This window comes from Bipolaris oryzae, assembly GCF_000523455.1.
Source record: "Bipolaris oryzae ATCC 44560 unplaced genomic scaffold scaffold_21, whole genome shotgun sequence".
Taxonomy (NCBI): domain Eukaryota; kingdom Fungi; phylum Ascomycota; class Dothideomycetes; order Pleosporales; family Pleosporaceae; genus Bipolaris; species Bipolaris oryzae.
Window position 1 is genome coordinate 87,261 of NW_006911297.1, and position 12,607 is coordinate 99,867.

At 49.1% G+C, this 12,607-nt stretch overlaps 5 protein-coding genes across 5 annotated transcripts; 3 read left to right on the top strand and 2 right to left on the bottom strand.

Moving 5' to 3' along the window:
* Nucleotides 1-391: 391 nt before the first annotated feature.
* On the top strand, nt 392-1,600 carry COCMIDRAFT_23598 (polysaccharide lyase family 1 protein; the record flags this gene model as incomplete). The annotated part of the gene is made up of 1 exon (XM_007686627.1): nt 392-1,600. The coding sequence occupies one exon, from the start codon at nt 392-394 to the stop codon at nt 1,598-1,600; it is 1,209 nt and encodes a 402-aa protein (XP_007684817.1).
* Nucleotides 1,601-2,932: 1,332 nt separating this feature from the next.
* On the bottom strand, nt 2,933-4,393 carry COCMIDRAFT_46533 (uncharacterized protein; the record flags this gene model as incomplete). The annotated part of the gene is made up of 1 exon (XM_007686656.1): nt 2,933-4,393. A coding segment is annotated over one exon (1,461 nt), but the record flags the coding sequence as incomplete, so codon positions are not given.
* Nucleotides 4,394-5,488: 1,095 nt separating this feature from the next.
* On the top strand, nt 5,489-7,751 carry COCMIDRAFT_86913 (glycosyltransferase family 90 protein; the record flags this gene model as incomplete). The annotated part of the gene is made up of 2 exons (XM_007686669.1): nt 5,489-5,891; nt 6,064-7,751. 2 exons carry the CDS (start codon nt 5,489-5,491, stop codon nt 7,749-7,751), a joined length of 2,091 nt encoding a protein of 696 aa, XP_007684859.1.
* A 620-nt stretch (nt 7,752-8,371) lies between these two features.
* Nucleotides 8,372-10,013, top strand: COCMIDRAFT_86800 (uncharacterized protein; the record flags this gene model as incomplete). The annotated part of the gene is made up of 3 exons (XM_007686670.1): nt 8,372-8,624; nt 8,678-9,151; nt 9,214-10,013. The coding sequence occupies 3 exons, from the start codon at nt 8,372-8,374 to the stop codon at nt 10,011-10,013; spliced, it is 1,527 nt and encodes a 508-aa protein (XP_007684860.1).
* Nucleotides 10,014-10,129: 116 nt separating this feature from the next.
* On the bottom strand, nt 10,130-12,023 carry COCMIDRAFT_33906 (GMC oxidoreductase; the record flags this gene model as incomplete). The annotated part of the gene is made up of 2 exons (XM_007686646.1): nt 10,130-11,901; nt 11,963-12,023. 2 exons carry the CDS (start codon nt 12,021-12,023, stop codon nt 10,130-10,132), a joined length of 1,833 nt encoding a protein of 610 aa, XP_007684836.1.
* Between the last annotated feature and the right edge of the window lie 584 nt (nt 12,024-12,607).

Here is a 12,607-nt window from a genome sequence, read left to right on the forward strand (position 1 = left end):
CAAAAGCCGAGTTCACAGATGCGTCTACAAAAATATGTCAGACATTGTGCTTACTATCCTGCATCTCTCAAACGGTTAACCCGTGTTGTTCCTTAGATTGTTTCTGCAACCTGAATCGTTCCTTGAGTTGATTGGCGGAATGCGTATTCAATTGTCCGTGTCGATTAGTAGCGTAAATCTGGGGTAAATTAAAGGATCAACAGACCACCACGGCTAACCACCCCTAAATGAGCCATAGAACTGCGCCCCCAGAAACACAATCATGACAGGAAATCAAGGATCGGTAATTTCATGCTCCACATCATCCAGCAATTGATGTTAGTTCACTCACTGTCAAAAGCCCTTCCTCGGCCAATAATCCAAAGCTCGCAGTACCCTTGCATCTACAACCATGCACTTTCTTGTTCTTCTTCCTCTATTAGCCACTTCGGCTTCAGCTCTTGCTTTTCCCGGTGCTGAAGGGTTTGGCCGCAACGCTGTTGGTGGGCGAGGCGGCTCTGTCTATGTCGTCACAAATCTAGACGATGCCGGCGCAGGCTCTTTACGAGATGCTGTCTCCAAACCGGACCGGATAGTCGTATTTTCGGTCGGCGGCCTCATTACCATCACTGACCGCATGGTCGTATCCAAACGCGTGAGCATCCTAGGACAAACCGCCCCCGGTGCCGGAATAACAGTATATGGAAATGGCTGGAGTTTCAGCAATGCCGACGACGCTATTGTACGCTATATCCGTATCCGCATGGGCAAAAAGGGAGCCAGTGGAAAAGACGCCATTACAATAGCAGAAGGACACAACATGATTTTCGATCACGTTTCTGTCTCGTGGGGCCGCAACGAGACTTTCTCCATTTCAGGCTCTGAAGTCGGAAACATTACCGTACAAAACAGCATCATCGCCGAGGGTCTGGAAACGCATTCGTGTGGTGGCTTGATGCAGACCGCTCTCGGCAACGGCATCAGTCTATTCCGCAACTTGTACATTGACAACAAGACGCGAAATCCTAAAGTGAAGGGTACGAATGATTTTACCAACAACGTTGTATACAATTGGGGCAATGGAGGTGGATACATTGCTGGTGACTCGAGCGAGAGGAGCGAGGCAAACATTGTCGGGAATTACTTCATCAGCGGACCGAGCACCACCGTCCCAGCTTTCACGCGGGGCAACGACTTATTCGACGGATTCGTCCAGGGCAACTTTGTTGATTCCGGCAAAGATGGCGTGCTGAATGGAAAGGAACTGGGTGTCACCAAGGAAAACTACGGTGGTATGAACATCAAAGGGACAAAGTTCGCGTACCCGGCTCCGGCAAAGATCTTGTCAGCAAGCGATGCGCTGGCACTTGCAGAGAAGGGCGCGGGTGCGAGTAAAGTCCGTGATTCGGTTGATCAGCGACTCGTTGCTGAGTTGAAGAGTTATGGAAAGTTGGGGCAATTGATTAGCGATGAGAATGCCGCTCCGATGAATGGGCCGGGAACGATTGACGGAGGAAAGAAGTGGGTGGATGTGAATGGTAATGGGATACCGGATGATGTTGAATCACAGTTTAAGAATGTGGAAGATTGGGCTAATAGTTTGGTGCCGAGTTCGTACTAGGTTGAATGTTTTCTTTTCTTGTATATATTTCGTAGAAGCTTCGATGTAAGCAGTATCTAAATTTCTACCACGTAAGGGACTCATCTTATATAAGGTGAAAGTCTGAACAGAAATGTACAAACCAAATAGTATGATATACCAAAGGGTGGTAACGCAATGGTTCTTCTTAGTATCCTTCTTTACCACAATGCCAACGAATTTGCAAGATCGAGAACCTAAGTGTCTTCCCCCCTGAACTCAAGGAAATATATAACTTCCGAAGAGCAATTCAGCACTTAAACGATTGGCTTTCTATTTCTGTGCTATCGCAGTACAGTGTTTTCAAGTCTTGGTGCCGAAGAAGCTTTTACGATTCTTCTTCCTTGATTGACTACTGCTCCATTACTGTGAAATCTTTTTATACCTGGCTACTTCAGATATACCATGTATTATTCATGGCGCACGATAACCCATCCAATGTGCTCGATCCTAATGCTCCCACGTTCTCCCCGAGCTCTACTCTTGCGCTCTTCCCAAATTCTAGTACCCCCACGTTCTGCCCAAGCTCTAGTCCCTCGCGGCAGGCCTCCAATCAACATAAATTGGAATCTAAGGTGCTTTAGATCCCGTACATATATGAAGATACCTCGTACTATACCCACCCACCGCTGATGCTGTCACGACCATCGCAGCCACGACCATCGCAAGGATTGCTATCTTAGCCTGGCCGCACCAAAGAAAAAAACCCCTCGAATAGTGGCCTCACCATGAGAATACAAATAAGCGGGTGGGACGATATATATGCGAATACAAACGAGATTTCTACTTGTGACGTAACTTTTTTTCCTTTTCGATACTTTCATCTGGAGTCTTGTTCCCATAATGAACGTAAAGAATAGCTCATATTTGGTGTCACATGTTGGTTTTAGCAACAACTGTCTTGAGACGCCTCGGAAGATGTACAACCAAGCAATTCTTTATCATTCTTTAACATAGTTTGGGTATATGGGAATTTACATATTAAGTCGACAAAAATTGCGCTCCTTCGTTACATGATCTTGTTGTTTTGGTTAGTGATAGCATCTTCTAAACCTATACCCCAAATCTAGATCGCAATGGGGGTGAAGAGGGTATCAGTGGCGGTTCCGACTGACTTATATAGACGAAGTCTTCCGTATACGTTGCTCGTCTAGGCGTTGCGGATCCCAGTTGTGGTGTGGGGGCTGCCAGCTCGTAAGTCCAGTAGTTCCTATCAGCCTGCATTTCCGGTACTTGCTCATCAAGTTCAGCAGGGGAAGTCTTGCGCTCTTCAGTGTAAGCGGGTGGGCTTATGCCCATGGTACTCTGCCGTGTGCGGTGACGGTGGCGGAGGAAGAGGAGGACTACGCCGGCACCGAGAAGGGTTACTGCAGCTGCGCCCAGGCCAATTCCTGCTTTTGCTCCTGTGCTGAGTCCTGCTGGAGAGGATATTGGGTCTGGTGTCGTAGATGGAGTTGGCGTAGAAGAAATTGGTTTATCTTCCTTCTCTGGGAGTGGCGTCCAATAGCTAGCCCAGCTCTCCGTGAAAAGTGTTTCGTTCGTATACACATCCGGCAAGTCTATGTCGGCATCGTCGATATTGAGCATGACATTTCCGAGGCCATTCTTTGATATTCCGGGGCCGGGGGCCTGGCCCAACCAAGACACTTCGCGATTCCAGTTCCGACCTATGAAGGCCGCTTGAAGAAAAGCGCGACCAAGTATGTATGGGGCATCTTTGGACGACGGCTCGTAGCTCTGACAAGGGAAATATGCAACCGGTTTGCCGACGATAGGAGTATCGAGTGTTAGGTTTAGAAGACTGAACGGCACTTTGATAGTTACGTTGTTTGATGCACCATAGGCTGGAGGGAAAGTGAAGCCAAGATACGCCGGAGAGGTTACAATTGTTCGATAGGTTGGATTTGCTGTATCCCACAGCCAATATCTCAATTTCTCGTCAAATTCGATAGGCAAGTGTTTCGCAATCTCTTCGCAGGTTTTCCCAGGGAGATGGAGATATGTTTGTCGTGGATCGGGTAGAGCGAAAAGGGTTGTAACCTGACTCTTGTTACTCAGTAACAGATTTTGCTTCTCTTGAAAGACAAATGGGGAACCACCAGCAGCGACTCCAATGCTAATGTCAAGTAAGAGCGGAGCCTTGTTGAAAGACGTGTAGGATCCTACAAGTCTCCCCTTGTCATAACCACCAATAAGCAAAGATCCCGGGTAATTATGAAACGCTGATCCAATCTGTAAACCGTATGAGAACGATCTTGTAGCACTACGATTGTATGCGGCGCCCGCATAGCTGAAGCCAACCATCGGTGCATTGGCGAAGGTTGAATCGGTGGCGAACTTTTGCGACTGTTCTGGTCCTCCTAACGCGAACGATCCCAGCTCCGGTCCACGCACGCTCCCGTCAGGATTTGTGATCACAATGTCCTCGATCATCACCAGACTCGAGTTCCAATACGAGAAACTCTCAACCGTTGAAGCCTGGAGAAGTATTCCTTGTCCACTGGAATTCACTTTGGAGGCTTCATCCATCCAGTCTCCAAAAGCACTGACACTTGGAGGAAAGTCAGGATCCCAAATTCCTCCTTTGCCACACCTTGAGTTCTTGTATGGCTTGCATGCCTTCGGAGTGAGAATTTTGCTGTTCCACTCACCACCAGGTAGAAGGTCTAGTTGCCGGTGATCCTCATTGATCAGGAGAACGTCGGGACTGGTGCCGCCTACGGTAACTTTTACCGCTTGCCAGGGGCCATCCGGGCCGTAGTATTGTGTGCTCCATGGGACAGAGATGTACTGTGCGGCGAATACAAATGGCAACGTTTGCAGCAGCAAGCTGGCGATGAGGAGCTGGCGTAAATACCGAATCTTCATTGAACAGAGAATCATAAGAATGTGCTTGAGAGAAACAACCAAAGTAGAGAGAACAAAGGCACTAATAGACTTGATGACGGTCAAACGGATAGCTCAGATAAACGAGGGTATGACTTGGGCAAATCGGTTTTACAGTAGTCTAGGAATCGACAGTGGACAGCACGGAAGAGTACAACCGCCTTGTTGCTGTGCCGCAATAAATGAGGTACACGCTTAAGATTGCACTGAATCCCTTGACGCATTCGGTTACTACGGATGTGATGTGAGTAATGCCCCTGCATGAAGCTTGCTTCATAACCTCCAAAACAAGGTATGGCAGCCTGAGCAGCTCCATGTTCTGTTTGATGATTCTGCTTAGAGACTGTATACTTTGCTGATGACATGAGCAGAGTACGCAAATAAATACCGTAGTGGAGTGCGAGAGTGAAAGCGTGTTCGGGGCGCCGGCATCATAGTTTAAGCGCCCAGTGGGTACCTAAGCGCCGAATCCTACATCCCACCACCCTCGCACCCTAGCCATGCTGGAACGTGGCGTTCGCTCCACATCCTGATTATATACGAGAATGTCACTGTTTCCAGAAGGGTATGCAGACGGGTCTTGATGTCGCCAGGATCTCTGAATTCATCCTTCTTCTTCTTCTCACATATTGACTTCTCTTCAACTCTGCAATGGGGTTGAAAGACTTCACAAGTGTCGGCTACTTCACCACTGCGACAGCAGCAGCAATCTTAACCGCTGCACTCAGTCCTCCATCTCATATTGGATATACCCCAGTGCTTGCCGAATTGATATGCTGGGCACTGGTCATCGCGTTCTTTGGAATTCTTCAGCACCTTGGTTCAGAAAACTGGAAAAGCAGCAATGTTGCCTCTACGGCGGCGCTCACATATCTGTATTGGACCGCTGCATCTTCTGTAGCTACCATGGCAATATCTTCTTGCTTTGTTGACTCTATATGGATTACTGTAAGCAGGTACTCGCTTACATACCACAACCTGCTAATGAAGTTTTTGAAGCCTGTAGTTGCCTTTGCACTTCTCGCACGTCGTCCGACTTCATTGTTGCCACGCCTCCACGTATCGCTATCCAGACACGTTCAATATTCGTGGTTTACATTCACAATAGGAACAATTTTTTTCGTATCACTTGTTCCCACTCTTGATACAAAGAGGCTAGCTTCCGCTGTTCCAATCGCTCTTGGATTTGCGGGTACATACGCATCTCTGATTCACATTTTCGGTCCCGAGAATGACCAGATCGATGGGAAAGAACGATTAGACATCCTAAATGTCATATTTTCCATCGCATCGCGCAACATCGCATTGCTTATAGCCTTTTCTGTCATCATGATGCTTACTTGGTCTGGAAGCACACTCGAAATAACCAATGCAACGTCGGCTGGCTGTCTTAAGGCTACTCATTGGATCATCATTTTCTGGCTCGTATGAATTATTGGAGTTCTGAATCCTTTTACACCTATACTAACATATCCAGACGCAAGAGGCCCCATGGGAAATCGCGCCTGCCATCTGGGCTTACGTTGCTGCGGCAGTCAGCTCCTTCCACCCAACTTCAGCCGGCACATTGGGCGTGGCTCAAACCTTTACTCGTACAACGATATCGATTCTGAACCTTTACCAAATGATAGAATTCATACCGAAAAGTGAAAAAGGTCGCGGATTACTAGTTGCCTTCGCTCTATGGCCAGGTTCATCACTCATACAGCATACTCCTTTGAGCCAGCATATAACTCCCTTGCCTGGCGTGAACTGGCCTGGATCGTCTGACAATGTTCCATATCACCCAGTCGAACTACTCATTCGCAAAGCTCAAGACGATTTCAAACATCTCATCGACAAGCAATCGAAGACACTCGAGTCCGCTGAGACCGAGTACCGGAGAAGATATTTGCGGTCTCCACCTCCCGGGTTCGCCCAATGGTTCGCGTATGCAAAATCTAAGGATTCGGTTCTCATCGATGATTTCGACATGATAAACGAAGACTTGAAGCCGTTTTGGAAGATTGCCCCGCAACAGCTTCATGAGAGCATTGATCATGTGTCAAGTTTCGAGCACCTTGCCCTGCGTAAATGCGGCTTCACTGATGGACGGTTCCATGGACAAGGCGACGGGTGGATTGTCGAGGATCTCGGAAAGCTCGTTCAAGAAGTCTCGCAAAGTATTCCCAATGTCGAATTTGCTTTCGACGTGGTGGACGAGCCCAGGGTTATCATCACACAACAGAGGCTCGACATTGGAGGGGTGTCAAAACCCGAGTTTTATGACGCCCATCACCTATCAATATGGGACCGCACGACTAGCGCTTGTGCGAACAATAGCTCTTCTGGAAAACTCCCTACCATCCATGACTATGGGCTAAATCTAGTTCAAGATTGGCGTCAGTCGAAAGATGTTTGTTCCCACCCTGAGTTCAGTCTCATGCATGGTTTCTTCTCATCACCAATGACTTGTCTTCTCACGGATGCGCCTATCCCTGTCCTTTCTCAAGCAGCTCCAACATCATTTGGAGACGTAATGTACCCTAGTCCCTGGTACACGGCCAAAATGGACCAAGGAGTTTACAAGGACGAAGACGACCCTCACTGGGAACAAAAAGCCAGAAATCTATATTGGGCAGGCAGTACGACTGGTAGCTATAGCTGGAACGGCACCTGGCGCTATTCTCACCGTCAACGATTTGTCGAGTTGGTTCAGACGCTTAATCAAACCAATCACATGTACCTCGAAGAGTCCAAGCCTGGACAGTGGACCAGTTACAAAGCAATCGAGGATCACAGCGACTTGTTTGATGTCAAACTCACTGCCATTATCCAATGTGATGATCAAGACTGCGAAGAGCAGAGAAACTTCTTCGCCCTTGGTGAGAAAGAGGAGCGAAACCGGCAGTTTCATTCACAATTCGTGTTTGACGTGGATGGTAACTCATTCAGTGGGCGGTTTTACACTCTACTGAGATCGAGAAGTGTTGTACTCAAGCAAACCGTTCTACGTGAGTGGCACGACGAACGTCTCATTCCATGGGTTCATTTCGTTCCCATCAGCCTGTCCATGGACGAATTACCAGAAGTCATGCGCTACATGACGAGCCACGAAGACGGGAAGAGGAGGGCGAAAGAGATTGCCGACGCAGGCCGTGAATGGCACGGAAAAGTCCTGAGAAAGGAAGACTTCACGATATATCTCTACCGTCTCATGCTCGAACTGGCGAGAATTATGGATCCGAACCGACAGGTCGAATATTGAAACATTTATCGACACCCCTACTTGACCAATAGGGGATATATATGAAGATCGTATATCTCCGCTCTACTGAATTCGCGGCTTCTCATGACGTTGGGGCCGCCCCTCACTCTCCAACGGCACCACCTTCCTAACGCCGCTTAGCGCCCCGCAAGTGAATGGACCCTGTTATCATTCGCATCCTATCTTTACTGACATCATCCACCCGAACGCATTATCAGTCTGCACTCCAACGGCTATACCAGCATCCAATCTTCTCTTCGCGGTGCCTCTACTGTGCGGCAAGAGGGGTCACACTAAGCTGTTTGCGGTGAAGGCAAGAGATCTTGCATCTCCAATGCGATGTCGGAACAGGGCTCACGATAAGAGACGAGACTTAGGGAGAACGATGTCTGGCCAATATGCTTCAGGGTATGGATAGAGATCTACAAAATGTAGACCTGAATTGGGAATACCATGCTAGGCTCGGCTTCGAAGTCGGCATGTGTATGCGGTGCGGCACATTCTATGCCGACATGTAAGGATGAGAGAGATACACATGGAGAAACATACTAAAAGAAAGACATTCTACGAACTTTTCTCTCATCTTGAAGCAATCCCCTCCATCTTCGAAACTATCAGTTATGGGTGATTTTGAGAAGGACGTGTCAAAGTCGGGTGATATTTCGCCATCACCACAATATTCTGACGTTGAAATTGGCACTGTACATGATACAACCAAGAATGGCGACTCGGCTCTCGAGTTTCTGAGAACAGCACATGATGTTGGTGAACTTACTCCTGAAGAGGAGCGTAGGTTGCTTCGGAAGATTGACTGGATGATTATGCCGCTTATGTGGTGCTGTTACTGTCTTCAATATCTTGACAAAACATTGGGTACGTGAATGAATATTCCTTGATCGTACAAACATACTAACCTTTTATCGCAGTCAACTACGCTGCAGTAATGGGTCTCTATGACGACGCAAACATAACAACAGACCAATTCTCCAACCTCGCCTTGTTCTTCTACGTCTCCTATCTCGTCGTCGAGTTCCCACATGGATATGCCATGCAACGCCTACCCACTGCAAAGTACCTTGGTTCTGCCGTCATCCTCTGGGGCCTAGTAACCGCACTGACATGTGTGTGTAAGAACTACGGCGCGCTGGTCGCTACACGCGTGCTGCTTGGTTGTTTCGAAGCCGCCGTTGCACCCAGTTTGATTCTCATCACCTCAATGTGGTACAAGCGAACAGAACAGCCACTCGGAACCGGTATCTGGTACTTGGGCGTTGGCACCGGAACAATGATCGGAAGCTTGATTAGTTTCGGATTCCAACACTACCACAGGGACACATTTACAAGTTGGCAAATCATGTTTCTCGTCGTTGGTCTCGTCACTGTCGCTGTTGGTATAACCGGTACGTCTCTTTTCAGCACCCCATACATCAAATCATTTAGCCACTAACACCACAAACCCCAGTCGTGTTCCTCCTTCCCGATAACCCAATGTCCTCGCGCCTCACCCCCTCCGAAAAAGTCTGGGCAATAACCCGCCTCCGCTCCAACCAAACCGGCATCGAAAACACAACCTTCAAACCCTACCAAGTCCTCGAATGCTTTAAAGACCCCCAAACCTGGCTCTTATCCCTGATTACAATCTCCTCAAACGTGCCCAACGGCGCAGTCTCTTCCTACCAAGCCACCCTCATAAAATCCTTTGGCTTCGACTCCAAAACAACCGCGTTGCTGCAACTCCCTTCTGGAGCCATCAGCATCATTTCTATACTGATAGCTACGTACCTAGCCGGCCGCTACAACCAGCGCGGGCTAAACATCGTCACGCTGCTTATCCCGGGGATGCTAGGGGGTTGTCTAATGGCTTTTTTGCCCAGCTCCGCCAAAACAGGAAAACTGATAGGAAACTACCTGACCAACTGCATCGGCTCTAGCTTACCGCTCTTATACTCATGGGTCGCAGCCGATTACGCGGGACACACGAAGAAAGTAACCATGAACGCGGTTCTCCTGATGTCGTTTTGCCTGGGCAATATCATCGGGCCACTCACATTCAGGAAAGAAGATAGTCCGGACTTTGTACCTGCGAAGATTACGATTATCATTACGTGTGCGGTTGCGGCAGGCTTGGCGGTTGTGCTACGCGTGTATTATGGGGTGGAGAACGGGAAGAGGGAGAGAAGAGAGGTGGGGGAGAGGGTGGAGAATGAAGAGTTTTTGGATTTGACGGATAGGGAGAATGCGAGATTTAGGTATAGATTGTGATCCCCACTCAAACACTCAGACTATCATACAATAAATACATATATATATAGATAGATTTCGAAAATCGAAAACGCCTTGCTAAGACTCGCTTCTTGCTCTATGCCTGTGTATACTAACTATGGCGTCCCCGCCCTTCCCTTGAGTTCCTGAATAATAATCTCCGCGGCCTTCTCTCCAATCATCAACGCCGTATTATTCGTATTCGCGCCCACGTTCTTCGGTGGAATACTCAAGTCGGCAATCTTGAGGCCCTTGACACCATACACATTTAGATCCTTATCCACAACACCATCCTCCTCTCTCGGCGCCATCTTACACGTGCCCAGCGAATGCCACGTCGTATTCACATTCTTTCTCAGCCACTGCTCAATCGCTTCGTCATCTTCCTTCGTATACACCAGATCCTGTACATCTTTCAACGGCTCAGTAATGGATTCTTGGACCGCAGCCGCGGAGTTGGCGGGGAAACGCGGGTGTCCGGCAGCAAGTTCTCCACGGTAGAAAGTCGTGCGGCGCATGATTTCGCGTTGTTTCTTGTAGGCCCACATTTGCTTCTTGAGATCAATGTCGTCTTTGTCGTTGAAGAAGCCGACGTCGAAGTCGAGGGCGTCGTCGTGCTTGGGGCCCGTGATGTGCATGTGGCCGCGAGAGTAAGGATACGCGGTGTATGTTCCGGTGGTAACGTATTGGCCGGCTGGGATGCTGGTTGGGTCGCCGAGGAATCCGGATACGAGGCCGCAGAGCATGAGGGGGACGTTGGGGTTGTCTTTGAAGTCTCGGTCCCAGGCTTCCCTGAATTCTGGGCCGAGGGCGGTGACTTCGTCTTCGGTGGGTCGTAGTTTGGAAGATATGTCTATGCCGTTCCACCCCAGAATGGGGTCTTTGTTTTCCATCATTTTGGCTACATCTGCACGTCCGCTGAGGATGGCATCCAGTGTTTGGTGTGGCTCGAGAGAGGTCTTGTAGGGGTAGAGAATGAGGTGGTGGTCTTGGTAGTCTTTTCCTACACCTGGTAGTTCCTCTACAAGGGGAACGCCGGCTCGTTCGAGAATATCCTTTGAACCAAGGCCGGAGCGTTCAAGTACTGGTGGTGTGCCGCAGGCACCGCATGTGACAACGACGAGCTTGCGAGCACGCACCTGTTTGACTGGATGCATACTGAGGCCAATGGTGCACTGGAATTCAGGATTTGGTGTATATTCTACGCCAGTGGCACGCTTGTTGTCGTCAAACAGTACGCGTACGACTTTTGATTCGACAAGCACGTGAAGATTCGAGTACTGCTCCTGCTCGAGCTTGGGGTGTATGTATCTGTGTGCAGTATCTTGACGTCTGCCTTCCGGTGAGACGTATCGTTGCCATCGCTGAACACCGTTGTTTTCTTCCAAGTTTTGCAGGTCTTCAATCTCAGGGACACCGACTTCTCCAGCAGCACGGATGAAGTCGTCTTCCACTTCACGACAACGGTAACCGCCATCGCTGACATTTATAGGTCCATCGTAGCCATGATGTTCTTTCTTGCCTGGCCCGTGATATGTCTCGAGTCTCTTTAGGTGCGGCCATACCTCTTGCGCCGACCAACCAGGGGTGTTCCAAGAGTCAAAATCTGAGCGTTGTGCGCGAGTATACATCATGAAGTTGATCGAGCTGCCTCCACCCAGCGTACCACCACACGGTACAATGGGCTCTCGGTCAGCAAGTTGTTTAGCCTTGTTGCCCTTGTAGAAAAGCGCTGTTTTGGTGGTAGGCAGAAGATTCTGCAGATAGAAAACCGGATTTACAACACTTGCAACATCTTTGTTGTTTGCACCGCCTTCAATCACAAGAATGGAGAGGGACGGATCGTCTTCCGCAAGGCGACCGGCTATGATACATCCTGCTGTTCCGCCTATAGACAGCCACCGCGTTAGATTCACGGCAGTGCTTAAAAAGAAGGAAGTGCAACGGACCTCCAGCGATGATGACATCTACTTCTTCAATGCCATCTGCAAGTTTAGAATAGATGCCCATGGTGAGAGTTACACGGATGAGGTGGCGATCTGGCTTAGTTGGAAAGGGATGGGATGAAGGCAATCCTAAGATTCAATCTCTCCGGCTTACTGCAGTATATATAGCGAGATGTGCATACTCTCCCGCTTGCCCAGAGAGTCAGGAGTCAGCCACTAGGACCCTGATACACGGTGGGCAGCATCTGGCATGAGCCTGCCCCGCATTCTGAGTACCGAAAGCCGCATCTTTTGCTGTTTACAGCCTGGTTTTGGTGTTCCGAGTGGACCCGCTCCGCATTCGAGAGGCGTCTGGATAGCAAACTAGAGGCACCGCGTGGTACTAGTGTTAGTGCGAAAACAATTCTCCACTCATGGCAACCTTCTGTGTCGTGCAAATCTCTTGCGCGGGTGGTGAAACGTAAGTAAGCACACTGTCAGGTGTTCCCTCCCCGCACTTCAAACCGGATTCGGTCAATTGCGGCCGTCCGGGTAGACGAGAGATGTGCTAGTACCAACACCCAAAAAGGATTGCATCTCACCTACAAGATGGGGGGTACCTCGGCAGATCGCAAACAAGTCCGCGTGGGCCGTGGTGACTAGGTGGGA